Source organism: Diadema antillarum, unplaced genomic scaffold, assembly GCF_040938485.1.
Source record: "Diadema antillarum isolate AM-2024a unplaced genomic scaffold, OU_Dant_1.0 seq00000886_RagTag, whole genome shotgun sequence".
Classification (NCBI taxonomy): Eukaryota; Metazoa; Echinodermata; class Echinoidea; order Diadematoida; family Diadematidae; genus Diadema; species Diadema antillarum.
In genome coordinates this window covers 189,220-213,344 of record NW_027271750.1, presented here as the reverse complement: position 1 = coordinate 213,344, position 24,125 = coordinate 189,220, and the positions used below count along the sequence as shown (strand labels likewise).

Here is a 24,125-nt window from a genome sequence, read left to right as displayed (position 1 = left end):
AACACCTCTTTGACAAACAGGTCTTCAACTGTTACAAGATGTCTGCAAATGTACAACATGTCCATTTGAGTTTCACTCTGACGGCTAATCACAAGGCAAACTTTGGACCACCCACATGTGTGTAGAAGACAACAAGACAGCAGGATTCGAAAAAAGATGCAGTGAGTATGCTCAGAATGAATGTTGCGCCCAATCCACAAAATTGTGAGTGAAAAAAAATCCAAGTATCAGCAAACTTAATTGATGGGTGGAAAGAAATGCAGAAGAATATGGACTTATACACATGTTGGATACACACATAATCAATTTGTGAGAACTTTTCATGATCCATGCACACTCCTTCCACACTATGAATTATTCTGTACTTGAAAGCACTAGTATATATCTGAAACTATTCGCAAAATGGTTCAATCTTTATGAAAGCATTGTCTCTGTCCTGTATGAAAATAAGTTTGAGGTTCATCTCCTTCCTAGTTTCACATCACACATTATCCGTGTTCTACGATAGCAGAGCCGCATCATCATCCTCAAAGAGGCCAGAGCCACTAAATTCAACGGAGTCTGAGTCTGACAGATTTAGTGGAGCATCGTCCTCACTGCTTGCTCTTGCACGGGTAGCCTGCTCCTCGGAGGTGTGGATCATCGCAGCCTCCTCAGCTGCCTGCTCCTCATTGCTATCTGGGACTTGCTGGCTATCACCATTGCTACTGCTCACTGGCTCAGTGACCTCACTTGGGGACGGTGATGAAAAGACCGCATCTTCAGAGCACTCATGCCCCTCGTTCTCCTCCGCCGAGCCCTCGAGTGGCTCGTCGTTCTCCTGGTTTGCGACCTCCTGACTGGTGCTGGCATTTGCATCTGAGGTTGTCTCAGGCTCACCATCCCCTCGAGTCTGGTTCTCTCTGCCGCGATTTATCCTCTCCATGATGTTCTGCAAGCCACTGCTGGATCGCCTCCTGGTCTCGCCCTCCCCATTCCGCTGACTTGCATCCCCCCTCTGCTGCTCCGTTACCCTATCCACAAGGTTCTGCATCCCACCCGCCAGCCGGATGCGGCGTATATTTGTCGCTGCCCGGATGATGTCCAAGTCCCGCTGCTCCAGCTCTGCCTCAGCATTGGTGTCCGAGTCTGTGTCAGTGGTGCAGCTGCTGGCGGTGTCGCCGACTGGATTCGGCTGGCGCAGCTCCGCGATCTCTGTGTACGGAGATGAGTTGTCTTCACTCACAGGAGCCACTTGTGTCTCCTGCTGCAAGTCTCTGCCTTGCCCTTGACTGGCCACTGCACTATTATCAGCAGATACTGTGTCTTGTGCGGTATTTCCTCGATCGGCACGGCTTTCATGAGGCTGTGGCTGGCTTTCTGGCAAAAGCTGAGAGACATTACTCGAAGGTTGACCTGGAGGATGAGAGTTTGTCCTCCTGGCATCCCTCGCCTGCCTCGCCTGGGCGGCTGCTTGCAAACTCTCTATGAAAGCCCTCTGGGCCTCGTCGAAGTGAGGTGACGACATTGTGGCAGTGTAGGAAGGCGGGGCCTCCCGCCTCATCAGCTCGTCCTCAATCTCACGCAGGGGCGATGTGTGGGTCGGAGGATGGGGGTCGCTGTGATAGAGCTGGTAGAGCTTACAGGTGCAGCTCAGGGCAGCCACCAGGAGCAACCCACAGACTATGGAACCAACAACTGCTGCAGTGATGACTTTGGTTGACATAGCTACAGAAAGACAAACAAACAAAACAGATATCAGTACAAAGCGATCACACAGAGATCAGATGCACTGTGTATCTCACATACACTGCACTTTTCCCACAGGACATGTTACTATGAAAGCCTCTTTTAAGTTGCGGAGCATCACATCCCTGAATGAGATTATGTCATCCATGAATATGTGCATTACAGTCAAGTATATGACCTACTGCAGTCAGGACTTTTCCACAATATTGTTGCGTTGTTCATTTATCCGTAGTCTAAATCATGGAGGATGGGCTGAACTCAGACACTCCAGGTTTACAAACCTAAAAGTTTTCCCCCAAAGCGAGTTATTGTGACGGTACTTATTGAGCACGATTCAGCATCTCGCTCACTTAATTTGCATATGTTGTTTGCTACCTGTATCACTATGACATGAAAAGACATGCAACTTTGACATTCCACAACTGCCTGGTTTCAGGTCCAATATTACTGGAACTCACACCATTCTGTCACTTCAATTTTACTCTATCTGTAAAGGTATGCTTAAACACAGTGTTGCGTTGCTCTCTATATTAGTGCTTTCAAGACAGGACAAATTCACTACTCACGGCAGCCCTGTTCGTCAGAGCCATCCTCACAGTCCACGTTAGTGTCGCAAATCCAGCTCTCCTGAATACACCTGCCTCTGCGGCAGAGGAAGAGCCCTACGTGGGAGTTGCACAGAGTCGCTGAGCAGTTCATCTCGTCATAGTTTTCTGCACAGCAATGGGAAAACATGCAGAAAGTGCTGTCAATCAACAAACTTTCCTTCCTTAAACCATACACAAACAGTGTGCAGTCATTCTCACATGCCAAAGCTGTATCTGGCAAGCATTCTTTAATGTGATTAAAATCTTAAATATATACGATCATAAATCCATGGGTAGGCTATGGTTTTTTTTATCAAAGTTGATAAAATGATTTTCAAACAGTTTAGACCTTTATTGCTAGTCAAATCTATATCATATGATTACTAAAAACGAAACTTGAGTTTTAAACCATGTTGTTCAAGTTTTGATCTTTATAATTTCATGCAGCAAATTCTGTAAATTAAGAAATGTTCGTGTGCATTTTAATTTCATGAATTTCGCGAGCCCCAAGATTCTCGAAAAACAAAATGCATGTGAAAGTTCTTGTCTACACTGTATGCATTGAACGCCATTGGCAATTGGCGAAAATTTCATGCCACCAAAAAGGCCGTCGGTTCCAATTTGCAAAAATTTCATGCCACTAATATATCATGTTTGACAGATGCTAACCTACCATTTGCAATTTAATTACTGGTACTCTTACTAAAATCTACTGTAGCATAATTCACTGGTCATCAATAAGGTGGACTAAATAGAACATTCGCATTTGTTTCAAAGTGTTCATGCGCATGTGTATGCATATGTGTGTCATTAAAAGGCTGAGTATTTACCACTGCACTGTGACTGCCCGTTGCACCGGTCATTTTTGGAGTAACACTTGATGACCTGGTCGTGTGGGTTGCATGGTATCTTGTCGGCAGGGCAGTTACCTTGTGAGGAATGTGGCAAAGAGACGACAAATCCAAATCATGAGAGATACACATTGATGGGTGACACAAACAGCAGACTGAGACTAGATACCATGAATGAAGTTACACACTGCACTTTGCCTGATTGGAAATCTTAAGACACCTCCTATAGACCTAATCAAAACCACCATGGAAGGCCTTCAAAATAAAAGGGAATCGACAATCTAGCTGTAACAAAACTAAACTTCCTGACATTACGTTGGGTGATATCTGACGAGCACGCTCACCCACACAAGAGCTATAAATATTTATCTGCAATTTTTTCATAGCATGAGAAGAATGGTTTTCCTTTGCAAAAAGCAAGCTTATTGAAACTTCACCAGCATTTAGAAAAAAAAAAAAAACTCAAAAACTTACAGAATGCAAAATGAATGATCTCTCTTGTCTATATGAGCAAGATTCACAAGAGCTACAAAGCAGGTGAAAGAATCAGAGATTATACTCAGATAACCTCCAAGAAACATTCATACATCAGTCCTTTGTTGCTTTAGTATTTCTTCATGCATCTTAACATCCTAATACAGCTCAGTTGGCAGAGTTCTGACAAGTTCAAGACTCAAGCCATGGCAAATTTAAACATCATCTTTAAGTTGTTACATGAAAACTGAATTCACAAGAAATTGCAAGCACTGTCTTCCAAGCTGATACTTTGACTTAAAAGAGACCTTCAGATTGATTTTTAGACTTCTGCATTTGAACATCTATAGATTGGTTAAAGTAAATAAATACTGGGTACCAGAATTGAAGAACTTACAGTGATTGGGATGAGGAATATGAATGTTTTCAAAATTCATAACAAATGACAATGAACAAGGACGATGACATGGCAGCTTCACATAAGAATGCATAATTGGATGCTCAAGGAAACAAACCAAAGCATACACAAATTCCGCACAGGTGAACGAAAGCAAGCAGTGCTAGTTACATACAGACTGTGATCCTTGACCTCAAGGATAGCCATCTTCGAGGATAAGCTCGTAATTAAGCACCATGTAGACGCACCCATTGACAGCTAACTTGGAAGTTAACTCAAAGATAGCTATCCACAAGATCTCTCAGGATTAGTGCTCTGTCAACGAGCCGGGGGGGGGGGGGGGGGGGGGGGTTCCCACTCATAGTTAAGCATCGTGTGGACAGAACTTGTTGATAAGAAGTAAGACTCACTCAGAGTTACGGGAAGCAGTGAGCCTACCCTTTAGGGCCCCATTTCATAAATAGCAACTCTTGCTGGAATGCAACTTTCCATAGCAACAGCCAATCAGGAAGCTGGATTCTTGTCATTACCATGACAACTGCCATTCCAGCAAGAGTTGCTTTCATATCAACTTTTTATGAAATAAAGCCCAGGATAGCTACCTTTTAAGACAAGCGTCATCACTGTACTCAGTGATCATGTGTCGTATTTAGGGGGCCAGAGCTTATCTTCAAAGTCTTGTAGCTATCCTCGAACTTAAGGATCACCGTCTGAACGCAACTATCATAATGGAATTACATTGCTGCATTTCTGGAATAGGTGAGCCTCCTATGTCATCATCCTTGTTCAGTGTATAATGTCTTGGGGGCTTCAGAGTACTGGCTTATCTGCTCAAGGACCACAAAAAAAATTCACCACTCTACACATGGCACTATTGACGTATGTGTACTACATGATGGGAAATTATATAAATTGCCTGGAATGCCCCTTTAATGCACAAAGAATCTGTGGGTACTCACTGCATCCCATCTCATCCTCCCCTCGCAGACAGGTCAGAATGCCGTCACAGTGCTGGTCTGGAGCATAGCAGTTCAGATCATCATCTGCACAGAGCCGCTGCTCGCCAATGCAGTGACCTATCACAAGTCAACAAAGCACAACATATTGAGGACGGGAAGAGGCCGAAGGATTCAACTGGGCAAGACTTCTGTTAAAGCGGAAATTTGTAAACTTTAAGGCATTTTGCGCACATGAAACTAGCGTGAAAATAAAAGCACACAAATATTTTGCTTGTTGAATATGAAATACTATTTCCTTTTTTGATCCAACGGAATTAAAAAACAGCTGACCGTGCATACCAAATCATTCATTCCCTATCCACCAATTTACATCACTACTGGACATTCCTAGCTGACAAAATGGCTGGAAATGGCAGGTTTTCTTGGCAAGAGTACAGTGACCCCTGATCTTAACATTTCGCCAGTACAATTTTACAGAAGTAATTGCCTATTCATTTCTACTTTTAATGCCAAATTATACTACTACTGGACATTTCTACATGAAGTGGAAGCTGAAATGTTAATTTTGCCAAAGTTCTGTGACCTTTGACCTCTGACCTTGAGGGATTTTTGCCCTAAATCCAATCAGCCCATCTACATTTCATGTAGCATACCGTATTTGGGAGGAGAACCACAAAATTCATAACTGTGGTTTCTCCACAATCACAATAACGAGCTGTGGGATGGATGGATGAACAACCTAAAAACATTATGCCTCCTGCGCCCTTCAGGTATAGAGCTAAAGAAAAGACGAGCAGAATTGGAAAGACACAAATACAGAAACCACAGAAGGAAACAGGAACAAAGCAAGACATCAACAACTACCTTTTTTGGCATTATATGTCTCTAACAATCACTACGTATCTCACCTTTGGTCTGGTAGGTTGCATTAAAGCCTGTGTTAGGGGCAGAACCGTCGGTGATGAAGACAATGTGAAGGCGGTTGCCTGTGCCCTCTATGACAGCAGGGGGGTAGTGTGTGCTGGTGCTATCAGTGCTGGATTTGTAACCGTAGTACGTGCCAATGAGGTCCTGCAGTATCAAAGAGAAAGGACAGTCAGATATTTACACTGCAGGGCATGGGTCTCACACTGATGTAAATTGAACTGAAATGAATTTATGATTTGGGTGAAATGGCTGCTGAGGAAAAAAACGGATGTTCATTTTAAAGCAAGTAACCACATAATCAACAGTTGCAGGTCTCTTCCACAGGACTATGCAATGAAGAGAAAAGCCTTGCCTATGGACACAACAGCTGCCGCCACAGGACTCCAACTCGGAACTTTACGATTGATAATGTTCATAAATTTCTGTGTATATGACACTTGTTTAAAAGGTTCAACCAAACTTTGAGAGTTCAAACACACACAAAAAGTTGCAAACATTTCAGCCAAAATCTCTTGTGTGTTTGCACACAAGAGGTAAGTATGCCAACTGCATGCATCCCACACAGCACACATTTTCCTAATCTTTCCCCTTTCCGTTTATACTTTCATTGGTGAGAAGTGGTTACTTTCAAAGTAACCACTTCCGAGTACCACTCATGATGTACGATAACAGGAAACTGACAAACTGATAGGAATAACAAAGTACAGATTTCCATGTAATGAATAAATTGACCACAATAAATCTAAACATAATTGAGCAATTTATGAAGTCTTCACATACAAAATGTACATGATTCTCATCAGGTGTATTACAAGGCATGATTTGAAATTGTGAAGAGTTAGACACTCCCATAGCATGTTGTGCAGCTGCCTGAGAGGACCTGTTGACCTGAGAAGCTACACACTCAATACTGCACATCATTTGAGTGGTCATACACACCCACCCATCCCCCCCCCCCCCCACACACACACATACACTACATACAGGGATGTGCTGGCAGTATGAGAAGTGTCGCATTACCAACTTGGAAGGAAGATGTAATTGAGCGGCAGCTCACATTCATGCACTGACAATCCAGCATTGTGGCGTAAAAATGACCCCCCAAAACTCAGATAGGAACAGTTTTGCATCATCGGCTATACATCACTGGAATCAAACTCCTGTCTACTAAAATGATTTCCTGAAAAATCAGTCAATCAGGAAACAAAATTTCACACTTTCCACTCACAGCATTGTCGGAGCTGCCATCATACACAGAGACATAGTCAGTGTGGTAACCCTGCTCTAGGTCGAACCTGACGAAGCGCAGTTGAACGATGTTGCCCGCGGAGACCACGATGGTCCACCTGCACTCCAGGTCGTTGGGATAGGACTCCGGGAAATTCGGGGAGGTGAAGAAGCCGATGTCGTTGCTGAGCTGGTGATCGCACACGGTCTCGCAGTCGTGCTCGTCCTTGCCGCTCAGGCAGTCCTGGCTGCCGTCGCACTTCTTGTCCTCGGGCAGGCACTGGTGATGCCTGGTCTGGTCAAGGCAGGACATGGTATGTGGTGGACAATCAGCCGCCGTCGTGGAGCCTGTAGCTGGACTCTGTGACGGCTCTAAAGATTGGAATTAGAAAAAGAACAAGAACATCAGCACCTGAAGCTCTCTCAAGGGCACAATATAACATCTACCGGTAGGCACAGAGTGTGTACTTTGATAGCCCTTTAAAGGTAGGGAATCCCATTTGCATGCCTTAAATGAAGAGTTGTATAAATACAGTGGTATGTTGAAGAGAGTATCATTTTAGAAACTCCCACAAAGTACTGAAAGTGGAAGGTAACATTTAGTACATTTTTATTGACCGTTACATTTTGAATTGAATTTTTTTCGGGGCTCACCGTAAATTCCAGTACATTACTAGGCTACCTTTGCAGACCCATGCACTGCATGTGTGTCCATCATGTATATTTTGTGAAGAAAGTTCATCAAAACTTACAAACATTTTTATATACATTCTTGCCACACACTCTATATGCTATTACATCAGCTCTTATACTTTTAGATTTGTATTTATAGATAAAAAATACAGAAGACTGCAACAAAAAGGCTCAAGTGTGGCTGACACACAGAACTACTGAGTAGTTGAGTTTTGTGCATTATTCAAATTGTAGATAACTGTTGACTTCCAAATTTCTCAGCAGTGGCCTAAACAAGTCCCCTGAGGTTCATATTTAATGTTTTGCTGCATTTTGGGAGGTCTGTAAAAGGTATTCCCTACCTTTAATACAAAGTGCTCTACTTCCTAATTACCAATCTAGGTATGTATGTGTTAACCAAACACATTCAGTAGTCCTCAATATACATGTACAACTGTTTGTTGTTGTTGTTGTTGTTTGTTCCTCAAAGGCATAGGAAAGACACAGAAATGATCATGCTTTCAAAACACTGTAGAATTTCATCATTTCATGTTGTGTTGCATTAAAAAAAAATAGTAAGTGCTTCTATCTAATAAAGAGCTTTCCTTGGCTCTGGTGGGGTGAGTGATCGCTGTTGCCATGGCAACACAGTTGACACTCACAAAAAGAGTGTCTTGCATAATTACACATTACATTGATCGCATGTGCCCAATTTCAACTAAATTGCATTAAAACTGAGAGAGCAATATAATGCACAACAAAGTGTTAAGATTTTTATGATATTAGCCGTTATAGAAATCATGGCAACTCATTAATTGAAACTGACAAAAAAATGCCCTACCTTGATGACACTCCATGACAGATTCGTCACTTCGATCACCACATTCATCTTGACCATTGCACAGCCACTTGCGGGGGATACATTTCTCTATAGTTCGACACAAGAACTGGGTTTCGATGTCGCAGGATTCCGCAGGAAAGACACCTGTGGAATTTAATAGTAGCAGAAAGAAAACAACATAACAGACATTTACAATGTATGCCTTTATGTACATTGAAAAAAAAAAGTTTGTTTGTTTGTTTGTTTGGTTTTTTTTTGATGGGCCTTTCCACCATTTCATGACACTTATGTGTGCTGAATAATTACATCCAAGACTGTCAGTCCACTGCCTCTCAATCCAAGCATCAAGCGATGCTGCCATTCTATGGCAATTTCCAGGCATGTGAAGGCCAACCAAAATGCAGTTTGAACTTCCTCATGAGAACATAAATATTATAGGTTGCAAGAATGGAGAGAAAATGCACCAAGGTGCCATAATGGGCATCACAACATCTTTTAATTTGCTTTGTGTCATGTAACACACTGAAAAATATACATAAAGAATAGAGATACATAATGTGTACAGTGTACCTACAATGTCGAGTTTTGTATCACATAACACCTTGTACGAACACATGATTTGCAAACATCAACGGCAGAACATCAATGGTACTGGTACTATGCTAGTGAAGGGTGCTATCAGGGGTTTTCCCCTTTCTTTTTTTACATTTCACAAACTGCACAAAAGTGATCACACAAGATTTTTTTTCCTTCCTGCTCTCCCGATATATGCACAGGACTGCCGATTCAATACACATTGGGTAGCTGCCATAGCTTATTGAACTCCTCATACATGTAGCACAAGATTTCCACAACATGCAATGAAGATAAATTGGCAGCAGACTTTCATATTATATAAATAGTGCATGCTCTATGATGCGCTATACTGGATTAGAGAACGACAGAATGCGGCCTCGGTGAAACAAAACTGCACTCGGGATAATTTAGTATTTGGAGTTCTATAGTCCAGTACTGGTGCATCAATAGAACATGCACTAATTATTATAGTAAATAGGTCCCTCGATCTACATGTATTTCCGTAGGTCTAGGCCCTAATTTAGATCTAACAAGACTCACCGTACCGCCGGCACTGCACTTGTTGCACGCAGAGTTAACAACCGCAACCTACCGTAGTTTACGTACAAACTGTACACAGCGTGCGACGCTAGTACAGCCATGTATGCATATTACACATCACAGAGCAGACTCGGTTATAAACTCCTACATTCTGCATCCTGCTGGCAGAGCTCTACGCGCGCATGACGTTGAAATGCTTGGCCTTGTCTTACTACGTCCATTGGCCGCCTAGCTCCCTAGGCCTTGCGCGAATCTCTTCGTACATAAAGCGTAGGCACGCACTGTAAGCGTTATAGTGGCACGGTCGTGCCACTATACCAAATTTTTGCACGATCACGTGATACTATCCAACCAATCGCATCGCAAATTTCACTCTACCTATTTACTATATAACAATAAAGCACATTCATGAATAGTATTATAAGCACAAGCACACAAAGATAAAAACCTACAATCTGGTACTTCATATATACTTAACATTACACGACATTCTGTAATGTCTATCTCCCCACCATTCTATTAAAGGAGACCTCTAGATAATTTGTAAACTTTTGAATTCAAAACTCTATAAATCTGTTACATTAGGGACAAAATTTCAGAATTGATTTGTACACTTTGTAGAATTTCATTGACTCTTTTGACTCCTCTTGGGGTTCAAGAGTACAAACGGACATGGAATATGAATACAACAACGTTGTGAATATAATCCTTGTAAATCATACATACTGACACCGAGATTTAAAAGATGATATAGTGCATCTAAGTACAAACATGTGAAAGTTAAAAAAGAGAATGTTTTCAAAATTCATTACAAATCACAATGATGCTGATACAGCAGTTCCATACACAAGTGCATGATCGGGTGCTCAAGTAAACAGCACAAAATAAAACATGCATAAATTCTACACAGATGAACTTGTTGAGCAAATTGTATTGTAATGGAATAACAACACTGTATTACAGGAAGGTGCAAACCTCCTAGGTCATCATCCTCGTTCAGTATTATGTTTTGGTTTGTCAGAGTACAGGGGCTGGTTTATCTGCTCAGGGACCACAATGAATTCCACAAATCTGTACATGGTGCTATTGATTTATGCACTACCTGATGTGAAATTATATAGATTGCTGATTATCTGGAATGCCGCTTTAAACAATTGCACTGATGGTTGTTGCCTGCTCTGATGACTCTCCTTTCATTCAGAACAAGCATTTTCTTCTGATCAAGCCCACCATAAAACAAGAAAACACACTCTCACCTTTAAAGTATGTTAGCTGGAAGCCTTTGCGTGTGTTTGAACTGTCCGACTCGAAACTGATGCGGAGACGCTTGTTCTCCGACAGAGTTGAAATGTAGGGGGTAGGCAGAGAATCGCCACAGTATGCCTTGGACTGCTTGTCCGTTATCGTTAAAACATCGGCTGTGCACTCTGTACCATCTTGCCCTTCAATGTCGAACGACGTGAAGCTGGACAAAACAAAGCAGATACAGATAGAATTGATGAATCAAGTTATTTGATTCTTTCCATCATATTCACAGATTTATGAATTTGACAATTTTGACCAAATATGGATCCAATGATGTACCGTACACAGTGAGCACTTTGCCATACATGTACATCACAGATTCCTGTGGGATATAGACACAAACATGAGACAAACTGTGGTACTTGGCACTCAACAAAAGGGTTTGAAATAAAAAAAAATAAAAAAAAAAAATAGAAAAGCACTCTGAGAGCGCAGACCTCCGCCAAGCAGTTACTTTCCACCCATGGTCTTGCTCTTCCCAAAGAGATTTTTCTCCTCTCCACCAATGGAGAAAAGCTTTTTGGGTTCTTCCATAGAGATCAGTCATTTCCACCCATAAGTATACATGCTGAAAAATCGCCCGATTTCCCAGTATAGAAGCCTTTGTTACGTCATAAACCTTCAGCTGCGTGGCGCGCGTCTCGCCCTAGCAGAAAACTAGAGCACGCACTTTAGTGCGCGTTTGAAAACCTCAAAATGCGCAGCTTGAACTCCCTAGTTCATTGACTCTACCTGTCAAAATATAAAAAATCCTTCATAAAATCCCCCCAAAATTCTCGGATCACTACCAAAATTTAATTCTTTGTTACTTGTGTCATTCTCAACCTTTCCTGTAAGTTTCATCAAAATCCGTTCACTACTTTTGGAGTTATTTTGCACACGGACAAACATACAAACTAATTAACAGTGTAACAAACAAACCAATAGTAACGAAAACATAACCTCCTCCCTTGGCGGAGGTAATAATAAATTTCTTGTGGTATCAACATTAGGAGATGAATCACAAACATGTTTTGGGCAGAGAAATATAAATCTTGCATCAATAGATAATGCGAGTTTACCAGGTACTGTAAAACGAGGAATTTTCGCGTGCACTTTAATTTCGCGAATTTCGCGAGCGCTAAGATTCGCGAAATTAAAATGCACGCGAAAGTTCTTGTTTACACTATATGCACTGAACGCCAGTGGCACTTCGCGAAAATTTCATGCCACGAAAAAGGCTGTCAGCTCCAATTTGCGAAAATTTCATGCCGCGAATATATCATGTTTTACAGTAATTGTTTTGCATGCATGAGAAATAAAAAACTGGATACATTTGCATGTAATATCTCAAGCAATTTGATTTCTAATTCAGAAGAGCAAAGCAGGGCAGAGACTTGCTGGGGGTACTTTCCCTCAAAAGTATGAATGCTGCATTTATACATGTACCACACCACCAAAAATTGCAAGTGTACAGATCATGCCCCATGGCAAGATTTTTGTTGTACTACATAATACAAGGCTGTGCAGGGAACTACATGTATAATGTATTCTTCAGTGCATTTGTTCCAGATTCAGTTTCGATGATCCATTTATAGAATATGTTTATTTCTATTGAGGTACATGTAATATGAAAGCATTGAAGTGTGGTAGCCAGTTGTTTAAAAAAAACATTAAAAAAGACACACAAAAAAAAACTGGTGGGCGTGAGTTCACATTAAATTAGGAGATCATGTGACTCGTGTGTGATGATACAGCAGTTGCGATTCACATTTCCCCACATCTACATATAAGTATACTTTTTGCATGCCAAACATAATGAATAATAAAGCATCAACAGCCCTGTTGTAATTCTGAAACTATACCCTACATGAGGCACTGGGTCACAATAACGCTCGAATTGCTATGCTACCAGCAAATAGATTCCTGTCTAATTATTCAACTGAGGCATTTGAGATACATACGAATAGCTTATAAAGTGACATGTTTTGCATCATTGAATTACAAATTCTCTGTAATACTGTTACCGCACTGGCATCTTTACACACACTCCATTTTAACAGAGCCTTATTACCGCAACAACGTCCAGGTAGCATCCACGCAACTGTTTTTTTTTACCATGCCTATTAAAACGGTCCCTTTAAAGTTGAACACTGCTCGGACATTGTCGCAGTAACTTCTGCAAAATTGTCTACCAAAATGGTACCCCCGCTCTCTCCTGCAGTTTTCCTGCCAGAGGCAGAGATATTCGTTCTCTGAACATTGTCAGGGTAAGGTTTATTAAAGCAGCCCTGGCATAAGACACTCAAGCAGCATCTATTACATTGTACACTTGGCTGCATTTTGCCTTGTCTCTGTGGTGCATGTGCAGAAGTTAACAACTTTTTAAAGGACAAGTTCACCTTCATAAACATAAGGATTGAGAGAATGTAGCAATATTAGTAGAACACATCATTGAAAGTTTGAGGAAAATCAGACAATCCGTTCAAAAGTTATGAATTTTTGAAGTTTTTGTGCAGTACCCGCTGGATGAGAAGACTACTGAAGTGTATGAATAACTTAGATGTCACATGCGTACAACAATATAAGGAAAATATAAATAGAATTTCACAAAATTCCATCTTTTGAAAAAAGTACACATTCCCCTCCCTCGTTACCGACAAATGTTATGGGTAATATTATTCCCCCTGCCTTTAGAAAGAGGCAAGTCAAGTGCTCTTTTATTATGCGAAAAAAGTGAAAATATGTTAAATTTTCTTTTACATTTTCTTTATACTGTTGTACGCATATGACTCACAAGCTGTAGTAGTCTCCTCATCCAGCGGTTCCAACACAAAAATTTAAAAAATTCATAACTTTTGCATCGATTGTCCAATTTTCCTCAAACTTTCACTGATGTGCTCTACTTTTATTGTTGCATTTTCTCAATCCTTATGTTTATGAAGGTGAACTTGCCCTTTAACAACTTTTTAAGATGGTTACTCCTCAGAGTCTCTAATACAGGAAATATTTCAGTTCAAATATAAATCAAATCTTTAAGCCAGTTTCTAGGACAAGGGCAATTTGAACTCTAGAAAAATTAAAGAACTACCCAAATTACTCTACTGTTCATGAAGAAGCAGGCTAATCCAATCTGTCACTTTTTTAGTCCTATTCTCAACACATTGTAAGGTGTGACACAATCGCATTAACAGCATGAAACTTTCTGTGGAATTTTGATGTGTTCTCCTTAAATTCTTATGTAAATACTGGAACAAAAAAAAAAAATGATATTGCATTTTTTAATACATGAAATCCTCATCTGTCCAATTACCATGGGTACTTGTGATGTTTTACAATACACTGGCCTCATAAATTCGAATGACTGATGAATACTGGATGAAAAATATTAAATCAATGAATAAACATGTACATAAATGAAATCTACATGTATACAATCAAACTGAAAGGGGATTTGTGAACTTCCATTGTTCCATTTCAGCTCTATCTTCTCGCTAACTCCTCCTATCTCTGACCTATCATGACCTGCAAGTTATGTACTCTTATTCCAACAGTACATGTAACCTCTCTGTGTACGTGTCACTGTGTACATGTAATTGGATGATATATGTCTAGTGTTAAAACTGCAATCTCTTGCATACCCTTGCTTAGTGCTCTTTGTTTATAGACCTTATCAAAGGCTTTAAAGTGCTTCTCAGAAGTCCAGGTCATTTATGTAATGATTCTCACACATTGTACTTATTCCCAGTTTCTGTATTTTGTTTTGATTCGGTTTCAATTACCTGTGATGTTAACAAATAGACTTGATCACCATTGGGCCTCCCTCGTGCTTGATGCCAAAGTTGTCAAAACCTGGCTCTATACAGATAAAGTGAGATCACAAGCCCATACTTGACCAATCATATTCAAAGATCAGTTGCATTTCCATACATCCACAACCCCACTCAAATAGAAATGTACACACACAGACATCATGTGTTTCTTCAAAAAATGTGCATGAAACTGACCACTTTACTGTCAGATTTATTCTTCCTCCCTATGGGCAATTCCGCGGTTAGTAACGTTACATTTGAACAAATTCAGATATTTATTTTTACTACTAAATTACCATTTATTCATTTCAAGTCAAAATTATGTCAAAAACATGTTCATCCTTCCCAGGTTTATGATACAGAAAAGAATGAATACAATCCATGAAATATTAGAATTGCTATGGCAACTTAAAGGGCAGGTCAGTAACGTTACGAAAAAAAGGACATGACAAAAAAATCAATGTCTTGTAACAAAAAGTGTGCAAAAATTCAAGTCACTTCAAACAAAGTGTTGCATTAATTTTAATTATTGCATCATGACAAATGTTCACACAAATTTTTTTAGCAGTTCGACCAATTATTTTTTAGCCAGACCCCAAAAGCATGGTTAGTAACGTTACGGTTAGTAACGTTACATTTGTCCGGAGTAATTCCGCAGGTCATTTCACCCTTTTGTAATTGACAAAATGTCACATGACTTCTGGAGTATTCAAATGTATTCATCTTTTACCCATTAGCAAAACTTTGAGGAAAAAATTTCAAAGGAACCCACTGTAATTTGCATTTAAGTGAATTTCAGCATCCCCAGTCCCACATGTACATTTTAAATGATGGTTTTAGATCTCGCGAAATCAATAAATACGAAAAATAAAATGTACTGAATTTGAAAGACCTTAATGATTGGTGAACACCCATGGCATTAGTTGGTACCTAAATTAAAGAGTAAGATAAAGAGGCACATTTCTTTTATCCATGTCATGTCCACCTAACTGCGGAATTGCCCCTATGTAGCTTGTGCAGCATCAACCACACAGAACTGCACAGGCTGTCCATCTGGCCCTCGCCCAGTCGGTCAACGTTCGCTGCCTCTCCAATGAGAAAAATCTGGACCAGTCAGAGCTTTTGGGCCAACATACAATATCAAATACAGTTCGACCTTGATTATCCTGCCTCCTTTTATCCGGAAATCTCTATTATCTGGATGCGTTCACGCAGTGAAGGACTTTTTTTTTTCATCCAAAAATTGAGAAAAAACAGTGACTTTAAACTCCATTAAAATTTCTACAAAACTCACAGGATTTACCTACAATATTCCCAACAGAACTAACATAAAGATATACTTTATTTTTGTGAAGAAGGGACGACAATTTTGCACAGGCTAGCACAGATTACACCACCGTTGCGGGGTGCGCTACCTGCCTAGCTGCCAGTGCACTGGGACGGCAGCTTGGACAGCAGCTATATACAATTAACATTGTGTCTCCCATATCCGGCCAATTCGCTTATAAATGCGGATGAGCGCCGGTCCTGACATGGCCGGATAATCGAGGTCGAACTGTAGTTGGAATTCTACCTACAGAGTACAGCTGAAACTCCTACACATCCCTGTAACAAAAGCTATGAACTTGAATACATGAGATACACCTTCCAAAATGTTCAGCACATTACAATCTCACAGACTGTATTTGAATAAAATGCACATGAAAGAAGTATAGCCTTTGGCCCCATGGAAAGGACAGAATCAAACACTACAGAGGAAATACAGCACTGAAAGACTACTTAATTGTCTTTAGAACAACTAGTATACAAATATACACAAGTAGTCAATCTTTGAAAAGACTGAAACAGAAAGAAAACAGTCTGAAGGGTATGACATATATATATTCCATTTTTATACAAATCAACTATGCATGACACAGCCTTTTTTTTTCCTTTTGTGACAGAGCTTTATAGTCTTCATGTTTCATTTGTGTTTTGCCAATGCTGGCATGGCACTGGACTTTGATCCATACAGCCCACATAACCCATACAAATGAAGTTGAATCTACATGTATGGCGTGTCACAACAATGAAATTGCTGGAGTGTTACTTCCCTGACATGTGAGTCAAGCCTACAAAATCCTGTATTACAATAATACAAAGAATCTATGTCTGGATCAGCAACCACTAAAAGTGAGAAACTGAGAAATAAATTGATACAAGAAGACATCATAATAGACAGGCAGATGTACACTATGAGGTGGGGGGATGAGGGTTTCCTGTATTCATGTTCTTTCCTCTGATGGTAGACTATACTATGCACAAAACTTTGGAGAAAACATTGTACACAAACAGAGTGCATAAATTTGCGCACTCCTGTGCTTGGGGCACTGCATAATTGTTCACAGAAAAATGGTCCCACACCAAGCCATTTTAGGCAAGTTCTCTCCAACAGCATAGCACTTAACTACCACTTGCACACGACACGGGACAGAATGGCTGCATCCATCTACAGCTCAAATTTTTGTCGGGAATTACCCTGACAAATATATACTGTTTATGATAGAATGAAACTTCAACTGTTCTACACACTGAGTACTTGTATGGGACCTGCACAGAAGTATCACATACGTGTGTATAATACTCGTACCGGTAACTTTTCATGGCATGCAATAAAGGCTCATGAAATTAAACACTAATAAGAAACAAAAGAAGGAGATGATCTGTCACAGGACAATATCAAAAGTGTGTCTCTGCCATAGCTGTGTATCATATCTAGACTGATGACAGACAAGACGCGTGCGCTGTGGCTCTATGCTGACATGGCATATCTCTGTCCCATACTCATAACCAATCCTAATTCACTCTGTCATAACACCAACTGCGTATACTGTCTACTGTTGTCCCTTTATTCAAACAAACTCAGCTTTAATACTGTAATATCTTTTGAGTAGGATAGGGGGCGTGAGTCTGCTATCTACTCCAGTGCCACCCAGTGCATAGATGTTTCAAACTGATACTGTTGTCAAAGGACTTGTAAATAAAGTAAACTTCTGGACCCTCTTACCACCTCATGTGTTTGTTTAGCTCTGATCTGTCAGTATTTAAATAGCCAAATACTGCCTCCTGCACTATTTACCTTGTTGAATGTTGTAATATCTGGACAACCCACTTAATTTTGTTTGAACAAAAATACTATACATGTTCATTGATACACACTATTTGTAAAAACAAAACAAAACAAAGCAAAACAACAACTACTGAAGACCTAAAATGTATGCAGAACAAAAGTTAGATATACTTGTACACTCTTAAAACACAACTTAAATGATGAGAAAACTAAAACTATGAGAAACAAAGAGATCCTCAGGTTTAGCATTCACGAGAGCAGTGCACTTTGCCTTCTTGGCACTCCACCTACATATATATGTTAAGGCAAACTTATTGCAAAAATTTAGAGATTTGGGAATTGCTGCATGCCCCTTGGGCAACACCTTCTTAACTTAAGACATTTGGGCCCTCACCACCATTGATACAAAAAAAAAAAAAAAACCCTAACAACAACAACAAAAACAAAAAATTAAATAAAAACAAAACTATAATCCCCTCCTCCCTTTTGAAGATTCCAGATAAGCTTGGTCAATATCTATCAACCAATTTTTAAGAAGAAGAAAATGCGTAAAAAAAAAAAAAAATGAAAATGAACTAATTTTGGGTATTTGGGCAAAGCCACCACTTGTACAAAATATAATCCCCTTCCCCCATTGATGATTCCTGTCAAATTTGGTCAAACTCCAGCCACATTTCTTCAAGATGAAAATGTCAAAAATCATGACCAAAATTTGATAATGTGGGGTATTTGGTCTGGGCCTATGATGATTCCAACCAATCTCAGTCAAAAGCCAGATGTCACTTTTCCCAAGAACAATGAAAGTGAAACATAATGCACACAGGAAATGATAAACAATCGCCAACAGGTCACCTGAGCCACTTCAGGCTCAGTGATAGGGTGCAATTAAGACCCCGTTTACAGTGCGGGGCTGGGCCGAGCCGTGGCCGAGCCGCGGCTGAGCCCAACCTCAATTGCAAGGTCCAGCCCCGCAATTTTGTCCGTTTACACTGCCGGCTTGGCCGCGCTTTTGATTTAAACCTTTCAATATTTTGTCGTAGTGGCGCTCTGCTTGTAAACAAATGCAATTTGGTATTGTCTGGTTTTCAGACCCTTTGCCAACTGAATTCCGTGGCGACGAAGTCGCTGTTCAGGCAAAGGCCTTTGCCGAAGGAAAAAATCCTTTGCAGGACAAAACCAAATGCGCGGCCAATTTTGGCCTCGCATTTGGCCTTTTGTGCATTTACACTGAAATGAAGGTTGGCTCGGCCGCGGCCGAGCCTCGCACTGTAAACGGGGTCTAACTCTGCGATAAGACGCAAAAGCTTTTAGATTCATAATGGTCATCAAAGCACTGTGTGAAGCAAAGGAGAAAACATCTCAACAGTTCACCTCCGCGTATCTCCCTTACTTTACCATCAAATCCCTTGAAACTTCACACATAACCAATATGGATATTTCATCCTCCATATGAATTTTTGGCAAAAATGTTGATGTATCTGCTAGTCCGTATAGCCCAGACTCACAACCTGCGAAATTTTGTGTTTGCGCAATTAGTAGTTAGGTCATAATCAGAACAGACAGACAACTGAGTTTATGAGAAAATACTGGATATGCACACCTAGATTTTCCGTCTATGCATGCATTCTCTGTTAATTAGCTCACGCTCAGCCATTCAGTGTTGTCAGGTTTAGTGATTGGGTTCTGTCAGGGAGTTGAGAAGAACTCGGCAATGTGTCAACTGTTGCATGCATTTATGCCATGGATTTTACGTGTGCATAGCACGAAGATTTGATAGGTCACGATTGACCGTAATCTTGATTTTTTTCCCTGACATACATGTAACTGTGCGACACAAATTACAGAAAAGACATTTGGAACAGGGAATGGACATACTACAAGTCATTCATTTTGGAGCAATAAAGAAAATGTGAGAAAATAATGCTTTTCTTACCGACGAAATTTTTCTTTTTTTGTAAGCTAATTTTCAACATTATTTTCACAGATATATCCCCAATAAGACCCAAAATAACTAACATTGCGAGTTAATGAATTGTTTCTCCTTCAATTTGTTGTATAGATTATATCATTTGATGTTCTGAGGTGAGGGTATTGTGATTGTCCTGTAATACTTCTCTTACAGTTTTGCCTACACAAGTTGTTTACTTTATGCAAATTAGTCAGTGAGGGCAAAAGCTTTTGGAGAGTTAATTGCACCATATCGCCGAGCCTGAACTGGCTCTTGTGAGCTAAATAACAAAGTACTGTAACCTGTAAGTTGAATTGACAAAATCCAAGAACACATGTTCAGTGTTGTGCACTATCCTAAATAATTTGAATGTATTTGTCCCCTTTTCCCTCTTGCAAAGGTGAGAAACTAAGGTAACAAAAGACAGACTTTAAAATAAGTAGCATTAAAAGCCTTCCCAGACCACAACAAAGGACTTATATACCATTATTGGAAACATAACAAACCACTATTTATTTTGTGTGTGATTTTGTTATGTTTACTGATGCTATATAAGCAACAACTAAATAAACACTTAAAGAAGAAACCAACAAAAACAAAACCAGACCACAAATCGCTTCCGTGTTACACTCACAATGTATGGTAAGCCATGGTGAAATAAATGCATCAGACAGATTTGTGGATAGTTTTTACTGGTTTCAAGAGAAGAATTGCACCAAATAAACTTGTTCAGCAAGATGCAGAATAGCTGGGAAATTTACAGTCTGTAGTCTCAAGTAAAATTTTGTTGCACAAATTCAACAGTGTTGGACGCAAAGCATCATCAATTCTGAATTATGAGGACTAGAAATTTGATGACCTTATGGCACAGTGTAAAGTCTTTGCCACAGTATATGTGTGATGAATACAGCAACAAATATACTGTAAAACACGATATATTTGCGGCACAAAATTTTCGTGAATTGGAGCCCACAGCCTTTTGTGTGGCAAGAAATTTTCACGAACTGCCTCTGGCGTTCAATGCATATAATGTAGACAAGAAATTTCGTGTACATTTTAATTTTGCGAATCTTGGCGCTAGCGAATTTCGTGAAATTAAAATGCACGTGAACATTCCTTTTACAGTACCTAGGTATGCTGGAACAGCAGTTAGAAATAAGGTGTCATTTTCAAAATTCAGTTTGTGATTTTCATATGGTTATTTTCATTTCATGCAAACCTTAATTACTCATGCGATACTTTAGTTTCTTTTTTATTTCTTAATTCATGATTCCAATATAAAAGTGAAGCACTGTGTTTGTCTATTTGTTTGTTTGTTTGTTTGTCTATGCACCTCTTTAAGTCAAAGCTGTACTTTTCAGCTGATGGCACTATGGCCAGGATATATGAGAAAGGTACAGTACCTTATGGTTATCATCTCATTCGACTCATGATAGATATGCCATTTGCAGTTGATATCGTTCGGGTAGGAGTCAGGGAAGTTCGGACTGCTGATTTGACCCTCCTTCTCGTAGCGGCCATCAGTGGAACACAGGGTTTCAACTGAAGGCTGGCCAGGCACTGAAAAAACAATCAAACAATACAAACAGGTCAGGTGTACAGTGCAAACATAACATTATGAAGACGATAGATGACCTTGCATTGATCAAGACACACATACAGTAGCTGACTCATGGCAAAAAAACCCAACAGTAATAATAACATTATTATCATTAACAATAATAATAATAATAGTAATAGTAATTGTATAGTAGTAGTAGTAGTAGTAGTAGTAGTAGTAGTAATAATAATAATAATAATAATAACAATAACAATAATAAACACAATAATAATGATGAGAGACAGATATCATTCAGAGGGGTGAAGGTTCATGTGCGAGTTTCTTCACTTTGTCTCCCTCTACAAATTAAATTTGTTAAGATCGCAACTGCTGATCAGTAAATAAACAAACATGTTGGAAAAAAAGGAACCAGTGGACTCGAACCCGTCATCTACTGCTGCTACTGACATGTTTGTTAATTTACAGATCAGCAGTTGCGATCTTAACAAATTTAATTTGTAGCTCGTAGGGAGACAATGTGAAGAAACTTGCACCTGAATAATAATGATGTCACTAATAGGATGATATGGATCTAAGCAGTAAAACAGACATCTGTCAGCACCAGAAACAACATAAAATCAAATGTACATACTATTGTTGTGAGAAGAGGGAAAAAAGTTAAAGAGACATCACCTACACTGTACACAAGATCTGAACATTGTCAGCTTTGTTAATTTCTATTCCCTGGACCACTAAAGGTTTCCTTTGTGGTCAAAACAATACAAGCATGTGACAGGACGGTGTGCGTACTGAAACTTGAACTGATAAGCTAAAGAAGGTCAAACTCACCTGACAGGCAAAGAATTGATGTAATAAGGAGCTGGCACACAATCATCTGATACAGTCCTGTTGATAGAGCACAACAATAAAGTTAATCCTGTACATGAATCGAACATTCTATTTTCAAGAATGACTCACAGACCAAGAGTTGTACTGTATTATGCTTGAAACTCACTTCATTGTCTGTTTATATCTGAAATGCTAGAAATGCTTCTGATCAACAATTCGCAGCAGTTCAATTGTCTAGATGTGAATTTTTTGTCATTAATATTAATTTAATCAAAGTTCAGGGAGACTCCAGATGCACACTGGCTTGCCTTCCTAGGGGACAGAAAAAGAATCAAAAGGCGAGCTGGTATTTATGATGGAATCTGCAATTACTAGCAATGAAGCCTGCTTTGGTCCAAGGACTTCATTTCTCTAACCCTCTAAAATTTAAGTTTTGGTAACTTGAAAATAATTTTTGAGACACTGTCAAATGCCTCTTTTTTTCTTTTTGTAAAAGTGGAGACATACATGGAAATAAACACATATGTATGAAAATTAAGCTAAGGGTAGTACTGGAGTAACCAGCAAGAAATAACATCAAGATTAGCTGGATCAGGAATTCTAGACAGAAGTTAACATTAAGTACAAGTAAAATCTTGTCAGAAGCCACAAGCTCTAAACCTGCAAACATCAATGTTTATACATGGGACAATGCAAAATGTACAAGTGCAGAATATCCTATGGAGTTGTGTGTGTGATTACACACACGATAAAGTGGAGGTCATTGATGGCTCACATATTGTAACATCTGTGTTTATACAAGTAGTCCTCAGTTTACAAAGTTGTAAGTTTGTATAGAATTTACATAAAAATGATTGCTATATTTATCTTTGTGGTGGAGTAAATTGTTCCAGAATCCATGTACTGTACTTTCTCTTCTTCTTCCACTACTGTACAGTTTCTTTGTAGAGTATTGCTGAACATGAATTGGCGAGGCCAGAACCACAAAAACAGTCATGACCATCGCACTGGGTGCAGTATAAAGAACAAACTACAGTGCAAGTAAAAAGCATCTCAACTGGAGAGCTAACGAAGGATGAGTGGTACTAGGCAGCTCCAGAAACAGTCAATAGATGGAGCTGAAACCACTATTGCGGGTAGAGAATTCCACAGGCAGATGGTGCTGGGAGAAAAAGCTGTAAATAAAATATTTCAATTCTTCTCTTTTTTAGACTCGACTCTACTACTACTAGATAGACTCTACTAAACACTATTACTTACGTGTACAACACTGGCCGCAACCTCTCACAGAGATGGGTAATCGAAAGCTGTCCATGAAAATGGCCATCATTCTGGAGGGCTTGTGAAGTTAGTAACTGGTTGCTGGAAATAAGATAAACTACGACAATGGTGGCACTGCTAGTATCACACCTCTTGGAAGTTCTTGAAGCTATCACTCCGTTGTTGTCGAGGGGCAGCGAGCTGTAACACTTTGCTTGCGGAAAACCTTTCGTAAGCACCGTGCTGAAGCCTCTTCAATTCAGCCAATTCTAATTCTAGTTAATGCCAGTTAATATTCACAAGTGAAACTGCCAATTGTGCATGTAATTCTCAACACCGATGCAATGGAGAGCAGTATCGCAGCTGTAGGCCTACCAGTACTGTAGTTGAAATGGACATGGACCCACACTTGAGCTGCATGTTCAGAACAGAACTTGACAGAGGAGTCCAGACACCACAGCTATTTCAAACGAGGTCATATCATGCAATCGATTGCCCACTCAATTCCAGTTCATGTAAAAGTAAAACCATAATTTAAAGCTTT

The 24,125-nt window shown here is 39.8% G+C and overlaps 1 protein-coding gene across 1 annotated transcript; it reads right to left on the bottom strand.

The window, feature by feature from the left end:
• Positions 1-499: 499 nt before the first annotated feature.
• On the bottom strand, positions 500-23,710 carry LOC139740816 (low-density lipoprotein receptor-related protein 12-like). Its single transcript, XM_071651388.1, has 11 exons — positions 23,582-23,710; positions 22,322-22,378; positions 21,336-21,492; positions 11,036-11,244; positions 8,664-8,807; positions 7,152-7,522; positions 5,905-6,067; positions 4,997-5,113; positions 3,146-3,244; positions 2,295-2,441; positions 500-1,707 (listed from the first exon to the last, which is right to left on the bottom strand). The coding sequence occupies exons 1-11, from the start codon at positions 23,649-23,651 to the stop codon at positions 500-502; spliced, it is 2,742 nt and encodes a 913-aa protein (XP_071507489.1). The 5' UTR covers positions 23,652-23,710.
• Positions 23,711-24,125: the final 415 nt, after the last annotated feature.